The sequence below is a fragment of the Mytilus galloprovincialis genome, chromosome 10, assembly GCF_965363235.1.
Source record: "Mytilus galloprovincialis chromosome 10, xbMytGall1.hap1.1, whole genome shotgun sequence".
In the NCBI taxonomy this organism is placed as follows: Eukaryota; Metazoa; Mollusca; class Bivalvia; order Mytilida; family Mytilidae; genus Mytilus; species Mytilus galloprovincialis.
In genome coordinates, this window is record NC_134847.1 from 20,306,931 (window position 1) to 20,324,837 (window position 17,907).

Genomic DNA, 17,907 nt, shown 5'->3' on the forward strand with positions numbered 1-17,907 from the left:
CTGAAATCATCTCTTTTGTCGTAAAGTTTTGTTTTCAACCGACCCTCATTGTCAATTCTTTGTTGTTAATCAAGATATGAGGCCGACTTAACTGTGTCTGTAGTATCCTTTATCTCTAGTTCGATGGGATAGATGTGTTCCACATAGTCACCAAATTTTGAATTATTTAGTGAAAGAACATCAACTATATAGCGGAAAGTAGAGTTAAAGGATATCGCTAACTTCTTATTTTTCTTCCTAAGAAGTTCCTGCATGAAGTCAGCCTCATAATAATTTAGAAACAACTCAGCAAGAAGAGGGGCACAATTTGTTCCCATTGGAATGCTGACAGTCTGTTGAAAAACACGTCCTCCGAACGTAACAAATATGTTGTCAATCAAGAAATCAAGCATCTTGATAATATCAGTTGCAGAGAATTTTTTGTTTGAATCAGAGTGATCCTTTTCAAAGTAGGATTTATCCCTCCCTGAGACAAAATGCAAGATACTTCCATTCTTTTTTATGAAGCAAAGCAATACCAACTCTTTCAATTTGTCTTTTAGTTTGGAATTTGGAATACTTGTATAAAGAGTAGAAAAGTCAAATGTTTTAATACTATTACAAGATGAAAGAGAGTAAGATTGTATGTACTCTAAAAGATCTTTGGAATTTTTAAGTATCCACATCTGATTAAAAAAAGTTGAACTTATCTTCGTTATGATAATAGTTGTGTGTTGTTTTATAATTTACAGGTTCGGTATGGAAGTCTTTTTGTACTTAATCCCTTTCGTTAGTTCTGTGTTCAGCATGATGACAGAAAATGATATGCCAGAAATATTGTGTAAATGTTTTAATGAAAAGGCGGGTTCGATAACCAAAATACCAGCAGACCTCATTTTATACACATGTGTAAATAAGTATCTTGCAGAAACCTGGTTAGAACGCTATCAACCGCCAAGACTGATTGACCCTGACACAATAAACTGGTTACGATCACTTGGTCGTAAGGTCAGAGGACAAGAACACAACATTCGAACAAAAAGACAAGCAGTCAGAAGAGTAAGACGGGAAATCAGAACACTTACAGATACACAAAGGAGAAGATTTATTCGAGCTGTTCAAAAGTTAAAAGATAAAAAAGTAAGAGTATTTTAGACATATATCACGGAGCTATTTGCAAGCACTTTTTTTTAAACTTTGTTTCATCTTAAGCAGATATCTCTTTTAATGATTCAATTGCTTAATCGCTTTTATGTAAGATTATGTATATCTTTAAAGGCATATCTATAGTGTGTTGATTATATTTTCATGCGTCGAACCCCTTCTTGACCGTTTAAGTCTTGTCGTTGTGTTTAATGTGTCTTGTGACTAGTTGCGTTCTTATTGGATTTGTTTGGCTGTGATTCTGTTCCTTAATTGATTGATGACATATATAAACAAACAAAAAAAATCTAAAAAAAAAAAATAAGCTGATTACTAGTATGTCCCAGTTTCCATGACTGTTTCAAATGATAGCCGATTAGTTTCACGTGTTCTGAAGATTAATAGGTTTATAACTTTGTTGGTCTTTGGAAGTGACACACAGTCGTCTTCACTTCGTAAACAGATAAGATCTTAATTTATTATGCATTCTACATTTAAAGAGGTAGTTTCCTCGCTTTGGAGAACATTTCAGACTGTGGTCATTTATGCGGAATTCTGCGAAACCTCGATTTCTTTCTTGATAAGAATCTTGGGATGATAAACTTGTTTTAAAATTTAATGATATTCTATTTGACGTACGTATAAAAAAAGATGATATTATACTGATGAATGCAAATGAGACAATTCTCTATCAGAGACCAAATGACTCAGAAATAAAAACTTTAGGTCACCGTACGGCCTTCAACAATGAGCAAAGTCCAAACTGCATTTTCAGCTTTAAAAGGCCCCGAATGACAATGTAAAACAATTAAAACAAAAAAATAACGTCCTAATTTATGTGCAAAAAATGAACGAAAAACAAATATGTAGCAAATAAACAAACGACAACCAGTGAATTACAGGCATTTTGTGTCGGGATGTATAAGTACACTTGTATTTTTGTCCATCTGATGAGTTAAGCCTTTTTCAACTGATTTTTATAGTTCGTTCTTATGTTGTACTGTTATACCACTGTCCCAGATTGGGGGAGGGTTGATTTCCCGCTAACATGTTTAACCCCGCCACATTATTTGTGTATGTGCCTGTCCCAAGTCAAGAGCCTACAATTCAGTGGTTGTCGTTTGTTTATGTGTTACATATTTGTTTTTGTTTTTGTTTTTTTTTATAAATAAGGCCGTTAGTTTTCTCGTTTGAATTGTCTTATCGGGGCCTTTTAAAGCTGACTATGCGGTATGGGCTTTGCTCATTGTTGAAGGCCGTACAGTGACCTATAGTTGTTAATGTCTGTGTCATTTTGGTTTCTTGTGGACAGTTGTCTCATTGGCAATTATCCCACATCTTCTTTTTTTTATATAAGTATATACAAAATGAGGATAAACATATTAACGGGATACCCTAACCTACAGCTGAGTAATAGAACAGCATAAGAACAAAGAACGAACTATAAAAATCAGTTGAAAAATGCTGATGGATACAAATACAAATGTATGTATACCAAGAATGTGTTCCTTTGTTGTCAAGTGATTTTGACAAAACAAGTTGACGAACTTTAAATACAGTGTCAGGGATCAAGTGAAAAATCTAAGTGGTAAATTCAAGGCTTATTTAATTTTATTTTAAATTCCTTGCGTTTTTATTTTAGATTAAACTTGTCATACACGTGAAATTTATTGATATGGTGTAGTTATAGTTTTATTTAAATAATTAATACTTTCTATCTTCAACGGGTTTTTCCCTTTTGTCTTTCTTGTATTTGTGCTGTTCGATTGCTATCTAAGTTCTAACAAAAGGTTTTATTGTTACAGTAACTGATTACGAAACAGCTCTTTGACCAATTAGAGAACTTGAAAAACAACAATTAAATAGCAGTACATTTCTAATGAATTCTATAAGGCTTCGGATTCTTTTTCATAGAAAAAAAAGTTCATATATACATGTTTTAAAGCAAATCTTAGTAATCAAAGTAACTTTTTTTTACCTTCTTTTAACTGTAAGTTTCGTCTTATCGAATATGCGTCAGTAAAAAATCTTCCATATAATAGAAGGAAGATTATGGACTAAAATTCCGAAGAAATACACATAATTGTATTTTATCATTTGATAGCACTATACAGATAGTCAGGATTAAAAAGAAATGTCTAGCCGCTTCTTACACTATCCAAAAAAGGGATAAGATCACATCGGTAGAGAGGGTATCTACATATTGCATTTCGTGCGACAGTTATATCAAAAGCCGTGCGGTCACAGCTTACAAGTGTCAAATTCGCTAAAAATCCCAAAATGCATAAGGAGAATCACTTCAATTATTAGTGACACTCAAGTCAATAGAAAAATAGATTGCAAATTGTTAAACTCGTATAAATAGGTTTTTACCTATTCTTGGAGGTATTGATAGCACTATACAGATAGTCAGGATTAAAAAGAAATGTCTAGCCGCTTCTTACACTATCCAAAAAAGGGATAAGATCACATCGGTAGAGAGGGTATCTACATATTGCATTTCGTGCGACAGTTATATCAAAAGCCGTGCGGTCACAGCTTACAAGTGTCAAATTCGCTAAAAATCCCAAAATGCATAAGGAGAATCACTTCAATTATTAGTGACACTCAAGTCAATAGAAAAATAGATTGCAAATTGTTAAACTCGTATAAATAGGTTTTTACCTATTCTTGGAGGTATTGATAGCACTATACAGATAGTCAGGATTAAAAAGAAATGTCTAGCCGCTTCTTACACTATCCAAAAAAGGGATAAGATCACATCGGTAGAGAGGGTATCTACATATTGCATTTCGTGCGACAGTTATATCAAAAGCCGTGCGGTCACAGCTTACAAGTGTCAAATTCGCTAAAAATCCCAAAATGCATAAGGAGAATCACTTCAATTATTAGTGACACTCAAGTCAATAGAAAAATAGATTGCAAATTGTTAAACTCGTATAAATAGGTTTTTACCTAATCTTGAAGGTATTGATTAGTATTCTCTCTTTGTTGTGACTTTGACTGGATTTGAACACGCAATTAAACAACGACTTCATGCATCTAATATTTGAATAAATTTATTTTGATTAAAGGAATTGTTCGATTCCAAAACCTTATACAATCTGTTGATCCATATGTAAAAAAGCTCTATTATCAATTGAATAGATCGGATCTACCAACAGATATGATGCTTTAGCTAGTGCGCACGATGGAAGTGCTCTTGGGTCGGCGCATTCTGGACCAAACTTTCCATCATGGCATCGGGAATACCTCAAAATGTAAGTAAATGAGTATATGAAATACGTTTCATTGTATTAATCATATGCATTTATTGCTTAAAAGCAAATGTACTCGAACATGATTGTAGGTCTACAAGTAAAAATGCTCTAGGTAAGCAATGGCCATCTTTCCCCTCGCAATCTAGTCTTTCTCCTCCCTTAACTTTGCAAATATCTGTAATCATTACCTTTAATCAATTCTAGTGTTTCTGACGAAAGTTTTACCCTGCAATCCGCCTACTTATTATTTGTTTTCATCGTACTTGTTCGGTAATGATAATACTACCTGTTCGATAATGTAAATACTGCCATGTACGTTACAGAACGTTACGTCAGTGGTCCATACAGTGCCTGTTGAAAGACATTGTTCTGCCTCTAAAAAGGTCTCCTAAGGGAAATAAAGTTGAGATTTGTTCTCACACATCCTAGTCGTCCCACCCTGCAGAACTATGTTTATGTGTTCTTGTCCTCAATAAACATAAGATATATTATCCTTTTCGTAGGACAGACAGCAATCAATGAATCAAACATGGAATTTGTAATGCTTAAAGTATTTAGCGACGTCGGTTGTCTTTGACCGTTCACACCATATTTGAATTGCATTCTGTGAACTTGTTTGCCTCATTAAAATAAGGATTAAGCAAAGTCACTAAGACAATATCAACTCCCAATACCGAAAGATAACATACACACATACAAACGATAACATTTAGCGAAATAAAGCTATGATGTTCACAACATAACGACAAGTTTATTCTAAGGTGGGCATGCAGTTTTTGTATCTCCTTTTGAAAGACGATAAAGATTTCTGACAAGTTATCACTAAATGTGTACTTAATTTTTCAGATTTGAAGCTGCTCTACAGGAAATTGATAATCGAGTTACCTTGCCATACTTTGATAGTAGATTGGATTATAACTTGCGTGACCCAAGAGAATCAAATTTTTGGGGTGATAATTTCATGGGCGATCACCAAGGTGTGGTTTCAAGTGGACCATTTAGACTTTGGCGTCAGCGTAACGGAGCATATTTAGAAAGAAATGGTGGAGCATCTGGTTCAATGATTCCACCAAGGGGTATAAGAGATGTACTATCCAAAAGAAGAAATATTGATATATTGTCACCTTGGGCAGCAAATGGCAGATATGGTCTTGAAAACTACCACAATGCGTACGTATGAGAAAACTTATTTGTTTAGGGGCCAGCTGAAGGACGCCTCTGGGTGCGGGAGTTTCTCACTACATTGAAGACCTATTGTTGACCTTCTGTTGCTGTTCTATGGTCGGGTGGTTGTCTCTTTGAAACCTTCCATTCTCAATCTTATTACATCATTACATCCCAAAAGAAGGCTTATAATCAAATCGATATCAATTTAAAAATAATTAATTAATGAGTTTTGTTTCTAGAACAACATAGACCAAAACGTTCGTCTATTTTAAGTAACGGGAGTAAAACACTTGAAGCGTAAACTGTCAGCAGCAGAAGCCTTCTCATGAAGACAATTACATTCTGCCGAGAATCGCGCAAATTATATTGAATAACAGAGAAGTATAACTATACTGAATATAAGACTTTGAGCTAATGCATGGATACTTTTTGTTTTATCCCAGAATGCCACAATAGAAAGTTTGTAATACATAAATAATATATTTGTTTTATAATTTCCTTTATGTAAAAAATTACGTGTTTCAATTGTGTAGCCCTCTTTCTTCGACCTCTAAGTAAATGAACAATAATCAATCGTTTATGTTGCTATCAAAATTATTAATGCCACATCATCCGTTTCTTACTTTCTAGTTAAAAAGTAAATCGGTAAACTCATAGAAATAGGTGTTAATCTATTTGTTACAAATGGTAGATATTCATTAATATAATTCACTCCTTGTTGTGACTTTGACTGGATTTGAATTAATAAATAATTAAGGAAATTTACACAGGGTCTGGGCCGTGATATTCGAATGTTATCCTGAGACAAATCTATGGTTTCCATGAATTATTTCGGTTCTAATAGGAAAATTAAAAACCTGAAGCGAGGGTGTGTATGCCGTATGTGTAGCTGTTCTTTTTTACTCCCTATTAGATAAAGCTAAAACATTTTAATAAACATGTATTTTAATTTCATATAAATCGGAGTTCCTTCAGACACTTGTCAAAAACAAGAGGATCAAAGAAGCCAGATTATTTAATTTCACTTTCAGATATATTGATGATGTTCTTTCAATAACCAATCCAGAATTTTCTGATTGGGTTCCATTTATATATCCCCCATAACTAGAAATTAAAGGAAAAACAGACACGGATTCCTCCGCTTCCTTTTTAGACTTATATCTCGAATTTGACTTACACGGTCATCTCAGTACCATAATCTATGACAAACGAGACGATTATAATTTTGAAATTATAAATTTCCCTCACCTAAGTAGCAATATACCAACTTTGCCTGCATATGTGATATACATTTCCCAACTTACTCGATATTCTAGAGCTTACATCTCCTACTTAGACTTTGTAAAACGTCATCAGTGTCTGAGCAGAAAGTTGATGAACCAGGGGTATGTCAAAGAACGTCTCGTCCTTTTTCCAAAAAAAAGTTCATCGGAAGATACCAAGACCTTGTTGATAAATAGTCCGTATCAACTTCAGAAATAATACATGATGGTCTTGATGTATAGATTCTGCGTACTGACGTGATTTATCATCTTAACAACGTGTTATATTGTTCTTTTATTTGTCTTTGTTCTATTATTAATCTTACTTTTACTGTTGGATTGTTTTATGTGATATCCATTTAACGTTGCTCGGTACTTATACATCCCGTCAATGTGTTTGTATTATCTTTCATTTTTGCTTGTGTGCTTTGTATATGCGACTTTTTTTGTGCTCCTTTGGTTCTTATAACGTGACTCTGTATAAAAGGATCATGTCAGTATGTTAATTTTCTATAATGTGTCATTATGTTATATTTCTATTATAAATTAGAAAATGCGTTGAACCACAAACGAATGAAAGTGGAATGAACTTTTAGTGGATTCCTATAAATTCTATAGAACTTTTGAACCATTTTAAATCTCGGTCTATATCTGAAATTAATTCTTAAATACTTTTGATTTTTTGACCCTGTATGCTAACAGTGCCCATGTAAAATTTTAAAATTGTTTGTATAAACATTGAACGACAAAAAATATGTGACTTATAAATTTTCGGACGTCAAACACGCGAAGCAATAAATGGGTTTTTAATTTAATAGATGCTTTTGTGTTCTGTTAAAAATTGTAACACGATGATGACGGCTCTACCATATTTTGACTGTTTTATTTATTATGTTTGTTTAGTTCACGCATTATTGTAAATATAACGGAAATTGATGAGACTTTCGTACACAGTGATAGGTTTAGCGCTATAAAGCAGGTTTAATCCGCCATTTTCTACATTTGAAAATGTCTGTACCAAGTCAGGAATACGACAGATGCTATCCATTCGTTTTTGAAGTGTTTTGTCATTTGATTTTTCTATGTGATTAGGGACTTTTAAATTTGATTTTCCTCTGAGTTCAGTATTTTTGTGATTTTACTTTTTGCATCACTTATATCGAAAATAACCGCTAGGAAACATATGTTTGATTCTTTTTTATTTTCAACCTCAAGATTTGTAATTTACTTGTTTTTCTCATAAGCAATCGTCAAACCCAAAGTTGACATTTCGTAACTAAGGAGCAGTTAATATGCGAATAATGCAATGAATAGAAAATAAAACAAACCCTACCTCAAAAATCCATTTAAAGCAATATAATTAGAATTTCGACTGTTTACGTAACGGAAAACCTTCTGCTTTAGCGTTACATTTTTATGACTTCATGTTATGAAATGACTTAAATGCGCCAAAAGCATTTACAGACTTTCGCGAAACTTTATTTTATTATAATTTTGTAGATTTCTCCAAGTTGTTATACATACATTCTTTGTAGTACGCATCTGAATGAGAATAAAGAATTCTGTAGTCTGCAATTTTTTTAAATGAAAAAATCGGCATAGCGTTTAAAAATAGGTTTCGGTGAATGTGATTTTACGTGGAAGGTATATTGTTACATCCATTATTATGTATATCTCTGAATCGGCGCTAAGTATAGATCTATCGAGAATTTTATCACGGTGTTGTTTACAAAGTTGAAGAAGCATGTCATATTTGAATACGCAATTAAACAACGTCCCCTTGCATTTAATATTTGAATAACTTGATTTTAATTAAAGGGATTGTTCGATACTGAAAACCTTATCATACAATAAGTTCATCCGTATTTATTTCTTATCAAAGGAGTAGATTACCTAAGCCGTATTTGGCACAACTTTTTGGAATTTTCGGTCCTCAATGCTCTTCAATTTGTTTGGCTTCTTAACTGTTTTGCTTGTCACTGATGAGTCTATTGTAGACGAAACACGCGTCTGGCGTATTAGAATATAATCCTGATACCTTTAATAACTATTTTTAGCTTTTCGCAGTGTCTGACACATGTGCAACCACTGGATTTCAGATGCGACATATAAATTTTTTGCAAGTACATCCTTTAATTTTTAACCGAAATGAATGAAGTGCAAAGTTATTTTTCCATAAAAATACAGTTACATATCTTTTTATGGTTTAATCTGTAGTTCTCTTGTAACATGACACCTATGTGAGCTTTTTTGAAAACAAAAGGGGGTTAAGGGGTCCTTCTTATTCAATAAACCTCCTTATATGGCTGAAGTAGATTTAGGGGTTTGTTTACATTGATAAGGCATTTTTTTGGAACACGAATGTGATTATCATTGTTAGTTAAGTAGATTATTTGTTTATTCATTTTCTTTGCAAATGTAATGAATTGTTTTAATTTTCTGATCCTGAAAGCCACGATAAAGGGTTACTTGATTATGTCAGGACATAATTTAACCAAATGCTTACAAGCGAAAGAGACAAATAGCCAACTTAGAGATATAGTCCAGTACATGTATGGTCAAAAAGATTTTAAAATAATAGTTCACTGCAATCAATTTTTTTTAATCATTTTTCATGAGATCTGTTTCTGTCAGTCCGGTTAATTAGAATTCCTCTTGACACATCATATTTTATTACTGTGCTGATTTGTGACATTGTATATTAGGTTTTCGTCCACTCCTTCAGTAATAGGGGAAAGATGAAAAAAAAATGAAAATCTCCCAGCTTGAGTAAAATCTTTTTTATAAGAAATACGTATGTACTAGTATTCTTATTGCTATATGTTTACAAGTAGTCTATGAAAATTTGAACTTTGAAACTTTTTATTTCTCAATATCTCAACTAGGGTATCTGAATATAAACAGTAATAACAAACAATAACACATATACATATATGCAACATGATGAGATAATAGAATGACGTGGTTACATTTTCAATGATATGTCTAAAGTACATGATTTAGGAATTTGCAGTGTAAGGTTAATCTACTTTATAACAGATAGAACAATTTTACAAAATTTGGAAAGTTTGACAACTAAATTGTAGTCCTTAGAACAAAAAAGTTCACAATACTTAATAGAACTAGGATTTTTATACACATTACAGGTCAAATGTCTGTTTCTTTCATTTGACAAAAAAGTACATTTTAATAGATAATGAATTTCATCACAAATTTCACATAAATTGCATAAATCACAAATGCGATCATCACGTTCGACACACCAAAAACGACTTTGTTCTATTGGCAATTTATGATCCATACATCTAAAATCACAATATATCTTTCGATGATCATATGGTAGATCAACAATATATCTTTCAAAATTATGAATTATTTAGAAATTCTATAATTTAAAACATTTAGCTGAACCATAAACAGTAGTAACCAATGTTTGTTTTATCTGATCACAGAGACGTTGTTTTACGACTAGATTTGATATAACTACATTGTTTTTGTACACTCTCTGACAGCCAAATTGAATACTCGGAAAGAAAAAAATCTTGATATGCATGTTATGTGATAACTTGTACAAAGTAGCAGCAATTTTTTATCCTGCTTATTATAAATAATTTTTCAGAATGCAACCATTCTACATTTGAGGAAAATATCAATAGGAAATCTTCCTAGTTCACCATACATGATACAATGTGGTGCACATTTCTTCAGACATATATCTGTATAAAATTGCAGACAATGATTCCTGTTATTAGTTAAACCCCAAATCTCACAACCATACATTAATATAGGTAAAACCATTGCATCTAACATCTCAAGCTGTATATCAATAGGTAAATTTAGTTTTCCATTTTTTTTTCAAATTATCCTCAACACAGCCTTTCTAAGCTTGACAAACTAGTCTTTCTTTATATTTACAAAATGAACCATCTGAAGCAAACATTATTCCAGGATATGTAAAATCATCAACAATATCTAGAATTTGACCTTCGTATGTGAAAACAAGGTCATCACTCAGTTTGAAAGTACGTTTTCTAAAAATTACAATCTTAGTCTTACCAACTTTTACTTCTGATTTCCAACATTTGCAATACGAATACATTACCTTCAAGGCATATTCGAACTTTGCTAGAATTACAGTGTCATCGGCATAAAGAAAAAGATACAATCTAAAATTTACAGCAATTTCAATATTATCAAGGTAAATATGGGAAGCTTTGTAAACATTTGACAAACCTTCAAGAATGTGACAAAAGGTAAACTAGATCGTTTTAAAAACAATGAAAATAGTACAGGAGACGCATTATCTCCTTGGCGTACGCCGACATTGCTAAAAAAGAAACCTGAGATGTTACAACACGATTTGTCATTTTTATGCATACTGTGAATTACTTTGAATATTTTACCATCAATACATTGTTGTAACAACATGTGCCATAATGCACATCTATCCACCAAGTCAAAGGCTTTCCAGTAGTCAACAAAAACACAAAATACAGGTTTGTTACATCGCAAGTAAAGATCAATCTGCTTTTTAAATCCTACTTGCTCTTCGCAGAGAACAATTAAGCCTATGTTAATAATTTACCAAAACAGCTCAGAACAGTAAGGCCCCTGTAATTATCAAGACTTGCAGGGTCTCCTTCGAATTTATATATTGGTAAAATAATACCTTCAGACCAAGAGTCTGGTATATAGTCTGATTGAAAACAATATTAAACAAAGCAATTAAAAATTGTAACATTTTATCAGCAGAATACTTCAAAAATTCATTTACAATCAAATCATATCCACAGACTTTATTATTTTTCAACCATTTCATAGACTGAGATAGCTCAATTCACTTCAGTATTTAAACTAGTAATATTGTCAACAACAACATTTTCAAACGTATCATCATTATCATCTTGTGCAGAGTTCAATTTCAATGTTCATAAAACAATCAAGAGACACTTTATTGATAATATTTTGCTCAGTCTGAGAGTTACATGCTCTATTCAGTAAGATTTACAATCATTTTGTCTAAGTTTTCTTAACTTCTTATAGAAATTCTTATTATACAGTATATATTGATTACATAAAATTGTTTTGTACTATTTACTACAGATTGTTAAATCTATCTTGCTTTCAGCAGTTTATGATACAATTTATATTTTTCAGCACATTCACTGTTGAACCATGGTATCCTAACCTTCCTGTTTTAAAAAGAATTATTAACCTTTCTAATGACCTTTTTTCCAATAACAAATCACAGCTTGTAAAATTAAAGAATTACATACATCAGCTTTTGAATTAACAATAGTATTATCTATCGTTCAGTGTCTATTTCTTCAAATTTAACAATAATTGAGTAAATTACAGCTTCATCAATGCAATCATTTATTATGGTCAAAATTATTTAAGACTAAAATTGTATGATATGTTCTACGCTTCAAAATTTCGAACTGAAAGTGACATTCACTGATTATTGACATTGTTGCATTGTTGATTTTGTGTGGTACACATGCAATGCATTTGTGACATAAATGCATTTAACATGACATATGAAATACAAAATAAAAAGTATGGAAGACAAATATTTTCATTTGTATTTCATATTCATTTGCTAAAAAGAAATGCTTGAAACAAAACGTAAATTAACCTATAGTTACCATTAAAACAAATAAGAAAAGAGTGCTGAAAGGGGAAGCTGAAATATACCGAATTAAGAAATAAATGATGCAAGCTATACTTTATTGTAGTTTTAACATGGGTAGGCATGATATTTGTAATTTTGCCCTAGCGATAGGGAGAGCTCAAATTACACGAATATGATGCCTACCCATATTGAAACTACAATATAGTATAGCTTGCATCAATTATTTCGATTCTGATTAGGACAGTTAAGGTAATTTCTATGTCCGATGTGTCTAAGAGTAGAGCGTCTGTGTAGGCTCCATTAACCTCCCTTTTTTGTTTGTAAACAAGCAAACGACTAACAATGTGATTTTTCAGAGGGCGGAGTTTTGAACACCCAGCATGAACGGTTGTCGTATCTAGGTCAAATATTTCAATTTCGAATTGCAACACATTACAGTAATAATAAATGAATTAGTAACAACATGTGCATCATTTAAAAGTTTAGACTTGTTTCAAGTTAATGAAATATATTAAATGCATGTCAATTTGATAAAAATTCATTATTCTGCAATAGTCAATACATGCATGTGCAAAAACATTTTATTGGATTTAGAGCATGGATTTATTCACAAAGCGAAATAAGCACAACATATTAGAAAAGAGTATAATTGACAAAGTAAGTAAATAGATAAAAGTCATAAAAATATCTTAATAATCAAAGAATCAGGAAATTAGCCCCCCCCCTTAAATCTTGACCATAATGTACTGTATTGTAACTTTTTGCAAAAAGGTACCACGATGTAACATTTTCTTTCTTTCACAGTGTGCACGTTTGGGTTGGTGGTTCAATGCTTGGTGTAAATACCGCTCCATCAGACCCAGTATTCTTTCTGCATCACTGTTTTATAGACTATGTTTGGGAGCGATTCCGACAAAGACAAAATGTCGATCCTGAGAAGGACTATCCATTTGATAGTCGTGCTCCGCCATCTCAGGCACCAAACCGAATTATGGACAACCTAGAAACTGGGAAGAGGAATATTGAGGGGTATAGTAATGATTATACCGATCAATATTACAGGTATGGTATTTTCTAAAAGTAACAGCAAATATAGAAACTTTGATCAGTGTTTAAAAATAAATATCCGTAATCTCTGATTTCTATATAAAAGTTTATGTTTTGTTAGTTTTATGAGTACGTACCGATACAGTAAACTGACATGCCAGCTCCAGACTTCAACTAAACTGACTGAAAGATTATGATTTCATCATATGAACATCAGGCACAATCCTTCCCGTTAGGGGTTTAGTATCATACCATCATAACATATATGAGAAGAACATAACCCGTGTCATGCCAACAACTGTTTTTAGAATAAATGTGTTTAGTTCCGATGCAAAGACCTTATCAATGACTCAATATTAACGCCAAAATATGCAATCTTTAATGACTTGACAACAGTATCGTAATTATATCCCTTCTTAATAAGTCTATTCAAAGGTTTTGTAAGTTTCTGAGGTGAATACTGACACCTTTGTGCTTTATAAAGAATATTACCATAAAAAATTGGATGTGAAATACCTGAACGTATTAAAAGTCTGCATGTTGAGCTATATTTACGAATAATGTCTTTATACCGATGATAAAATTTAGTAAATGTTTTGACTAGTTTGTGATATCGAAAACCCTGGTGTAATAATTTTTCAGTAATACATAAATTTCTCTCGTTAAAATCTAAAACATTGTTACATACACGAGCGAATCGTACAAGTTGAGATATATAAACACCGTAAGATGGTGACAAGGGATATAAATATAGCTGCAAGAATACTTACAATATTTTACTTTTAATATAAAGCATGTAAACGGATCATACCGGTTGGTTTTCTAAATGAATTGTTTTAAACTAGTCACCCAGGGGCCCTCATAGCGTGATGGTCGATGAGCTAAGGCTCCGTGTTGAAGGCTGTACTTTAACCTATCATTAACTTTTTATACACTGTGACTTGGATGGAGAGTTGTCTCATTGCCATATTTATGTTGAATGGTCCTCATACACATATATAAATGCATTTTAGTGATTTGGAACCATTCAGTAAGGTTCAGTAGAGACCACCCTCAATAATGAATCAGTTCAAAAGTATGATATTTATACTTTTAATTCTATGTTATTAAAAAAAAACCTATGATTGATGCTTTCATATCTTGCGCATTTGTTTGTTTGATGAAGTCATTTTCAATATAAATGCTTTTATGTCGATACAACTATAAACTGATCATTATTTGTAAATTTTATTAAAATGAGTGAAATTGCTTGCGAATATGGAATGCTGAGTTTCCATGTTTCCATACGGTTATACACAATGTGCCTGTATGTATGTCCACAGATATTTTAAATAAGTGAAACTTGCGCACGTTTTGTTAGAATGATTACAATTAAATTTGTTCTGCTCGGAATGTGAAATAAAAAAATTGGATTTTTTCTACCTTCAATTTTAGATAAGGAAATTAATTTAAATAAAAACTAACATAATATTATTGTTTGTCGCAAAACATTTGTGTCATTGTAAGTTTTTTTCTGTAGGTATGCGAGAAGTCCAACAACATGTCGTCAATGTAGAAACCAATACCCCTATCTTAGATGTGGAGACTGGACCAGAGGACTTTGTTCTGCTAAAACTAGACCGACATCACCAAGGAGATCAGGGGGACCAGGGGGGCCATTGGGGCCAGGGGGACCATTTGGGCCAGGGGGGCCAGGGGGACCATTTGGGCCAGGGGGGCCAGGGGGACCATTTGGGCCAGGTGGGCCATTGGGGTCAGGGGGACCAGGGGTACGCCGGCCTCCAACGCCTCGATCTAACATTAAAGATCTAGGGATTACGAAAAAATTTTCAACTACAATTACAGACGAAAGGAAGAAACCACTGCGTAAAAGGAGATCAACAGGTGATTGGCTTGTGTACGAACCTTTCATAGAAGAAACAAAAGTCAGTAAAATTGGAAGAACAAAAAGATCGACGAGTTCAAAGAGATACAATCAGAAAAAACAAACATCTCACATAACAGACATGGACTCCTCTATGCAAAACTCCTTTTTACTGGATGGCGAGCCTGATATTAAGCGTTGGGTATTTATACCAGTTAAAATTGTTCATCGACGTCCATCTGGCTTACTCTTTGGCACAAAAGTTATAAAGAATAAAAATATTGTAGATGGAGTTGATGTATATTCATATAACAAATATATGAACTATACAGATGAAGAGCAGCAAGCAGCATATTCTCATAGTTTTACGTCTGGGTCAGGGGCAGACAAAGTATATGTCCAGGTTGACGGTATGTCATACAATGGAAAGTATATAGATTACACTATAGTTGATTCTAGACTCCCTGTATCAGAATCTGTTGCCTTCGTTGCTGTAAAAAATCCTAAACTTAATTCTAGCATTTCTTACATATCTGCTTACGACTCACATGGTCGGATTTGTCGCCCATATTGTCATTCATACGGATCTTATTCAAATCAGTTTAAAACCTGTTCCGGGGTAATAAATCTAACTGAGGAAATACCTAAGCTGTACGGTGAAGATGTCGGAGAGGTAACACGACTACTGTATAATTCTGAAAAAGGAAAAGACTTTTCCAGAAGTGATAAAAATATATTTCTCAGTTTCTACTGCGACTTCCATGAAATTCCATGGGGAAAATGCTAATTAATAAATTTGTGACGACGCTTAGCTTACATTGCATATATGTGTGCACATATACTTTCTTCTGGCACTTGAGAAATAGGGATGAAAACCCTAACATATATAAAAATTTGCGTCTTAAAGGTATAAAACACCAAAAGTAATTTAAATATAAATAAAATAGTAAAAAAATTTTCGGATTACACAAATCCTTCTAAAGGTGTCGGAACACCAATTCACCCAATTTCAATTCAGGACATGTGTAAAAATACCCATTCCCGTTCAAAAATAGTGCCGTTGATGTCATAACAAACAGATTTGCAGAAATGAAACTTTAAGTGAAGGAGAAATATATGTAGACCATTTTCAGTCGGATTTCAAATGTCCTTAATTTTGTATTAAAAATTTAGGATTAACTCACACAAAAGTAAACATATTAAAGATTTAAAAAAACCAGTTAAAAGTAGCAGCTAACTTTCGAATAAAATGGTTGAATGTAGATAGGTTTTAAATTTGAGGTCTGACACATTAAGCATAAACACAAGACTTACCGTTAGACATCATAAACATAATACAAATAGAACAATGATCTTTTCACATAGTCCTACAAATTTGATACCAATATGATGAATAACTTAAGGGGGTTCGCGGGTCTAAATCATTTATATAGGATTTCTCTATATTTTTCTATAAATGAACTTTATCTTATAGTTAATAGAAAAATAAAATAAAAAAGTGGGGTCACCGTTCATTTGCGCTCACAATCTGCCTTCGAAAGAATCATACATTTTTGTAAAGGTGTTTTTTTTCTGTTGAAGTAATAGGAGAAATAAAGGTAATATCGAAATAAAAAAAAGAAATTTATTACAGAAATCGCTAAAACTTTACAATAATTTAGTTTAAGTACAGCTTATATGGAAATTATATTAAAAAAGATAGGTCACCGATGAGTTGAAAAAGATATTTCAATTTTAGAGCCAAAAAATGGCATTTTTCCACCAAAGGGAGATAATTTGGAACTTTTTCAATGATTTATACATTTTGAAAGTCATCTGGGGCCAACACGAATTGATTGTTTTGAATGATTTTTGTACCATATGATAAAGTAACAACTACAAAAGGAAATAAATAAAATTTGTAATGAAAAACAAATGTTTGATTTTTTTCTGAAATTTTTATACCCTCGAGCCTCCTTAACAAAGCCAACAATTCAATATGATACAATCTATGAAATATATGGACAAAATATTAAATAAAAAATATACTCAACCTAATTGTTTTATCAATGTCATCGCAAAAGATGTTTAACATGCAAATCAACTCTTAACACTGACATAGTTCATGTAATACCAATGATTTAAAACAAAATGGAAATAACAATTTTCGATAGCTGTCTCATTGGGTTTTTTTTTTAATATTTATATGAATGTCTGAGATTAAATGTAAAGCCCCTCGTCAGTATCAATGTCTGATTGTTTCTGTTCGATAAATCTTTCGTTTTCCTCTGGTATATATTTGGAACATATGAGTTGTTTAACTAATTATAACACAAGTTTCATTTACCATTTTCTACACAAGTCAAGATTATGACATTTGTTTCCCCATTAGTTTAATTTGTTCGGGCTTTTAATTTTGTCATTTAAAGGACTTTCCGATTTGACTAATCCTTAACGTTCAGTATTTCTGTTTCTGTTTACTTTTAATTAATTAAACTCATCATAGATACCAGGATTAAATTTTGTATTCAAGCCAGACGCACGTTTCGTCTACAAAAGACTCATCAGTAA

The 17,907-nt window shown here is 32.4% G+C and overlaps 1 protein-coding gene across 1 annotated transcript; it reads left to right on the forward strand.

The window, feature by feature from the left end:
- Positions 1–738: 738 nt before the first annotated feature.
- Positions 739–16,306, forward strand: LOC143049033 (tyrosinase-like protein 2). Its single transcript, XM_076222840.1, has 6 exons — positions 739–1,119; positions 4,270–4,382; positions 5,229–5,552; positions 13,251–13,508; positions 15,013–15,111; positions 15,265–16,306. Exons 1-6 carry the CDS (start codon positions 739–741, stop codon positions 16,142–16,144), a joined length of 2,055 nt encoding a protein of 684 aa, XP_076078955.1. The 3' UTR covers positions 16,145–16,306.
- Positions 16,307–17,907: the final 1,601 nt, after the last annotated feature.

Bases quoted from the DNA above. Each gene is read 5' to 3' on its own strand.
- LOC143049033 (XM_076222840.1), top strand. From the start codon at position 739: ATGGAAGTCTTTTTGTACTTAATCCCTTTCGTTAGTTCTGTGTTCAGC. The intron at 13,509-15,012 runs GTATGGTATTTT...TTTTTTCTGTAG, and splicing joins TATACCGATCAATATTACAG to GTATGCGAGAAGTCCAACAA. The intron at 15,112-15,264 runs ACCGACATCACC...GGGACCAGGGGT, and splicing joins CTTTGTTCTGCTAAAACTAG to ACGCCGGCCTCCAACGCCTC.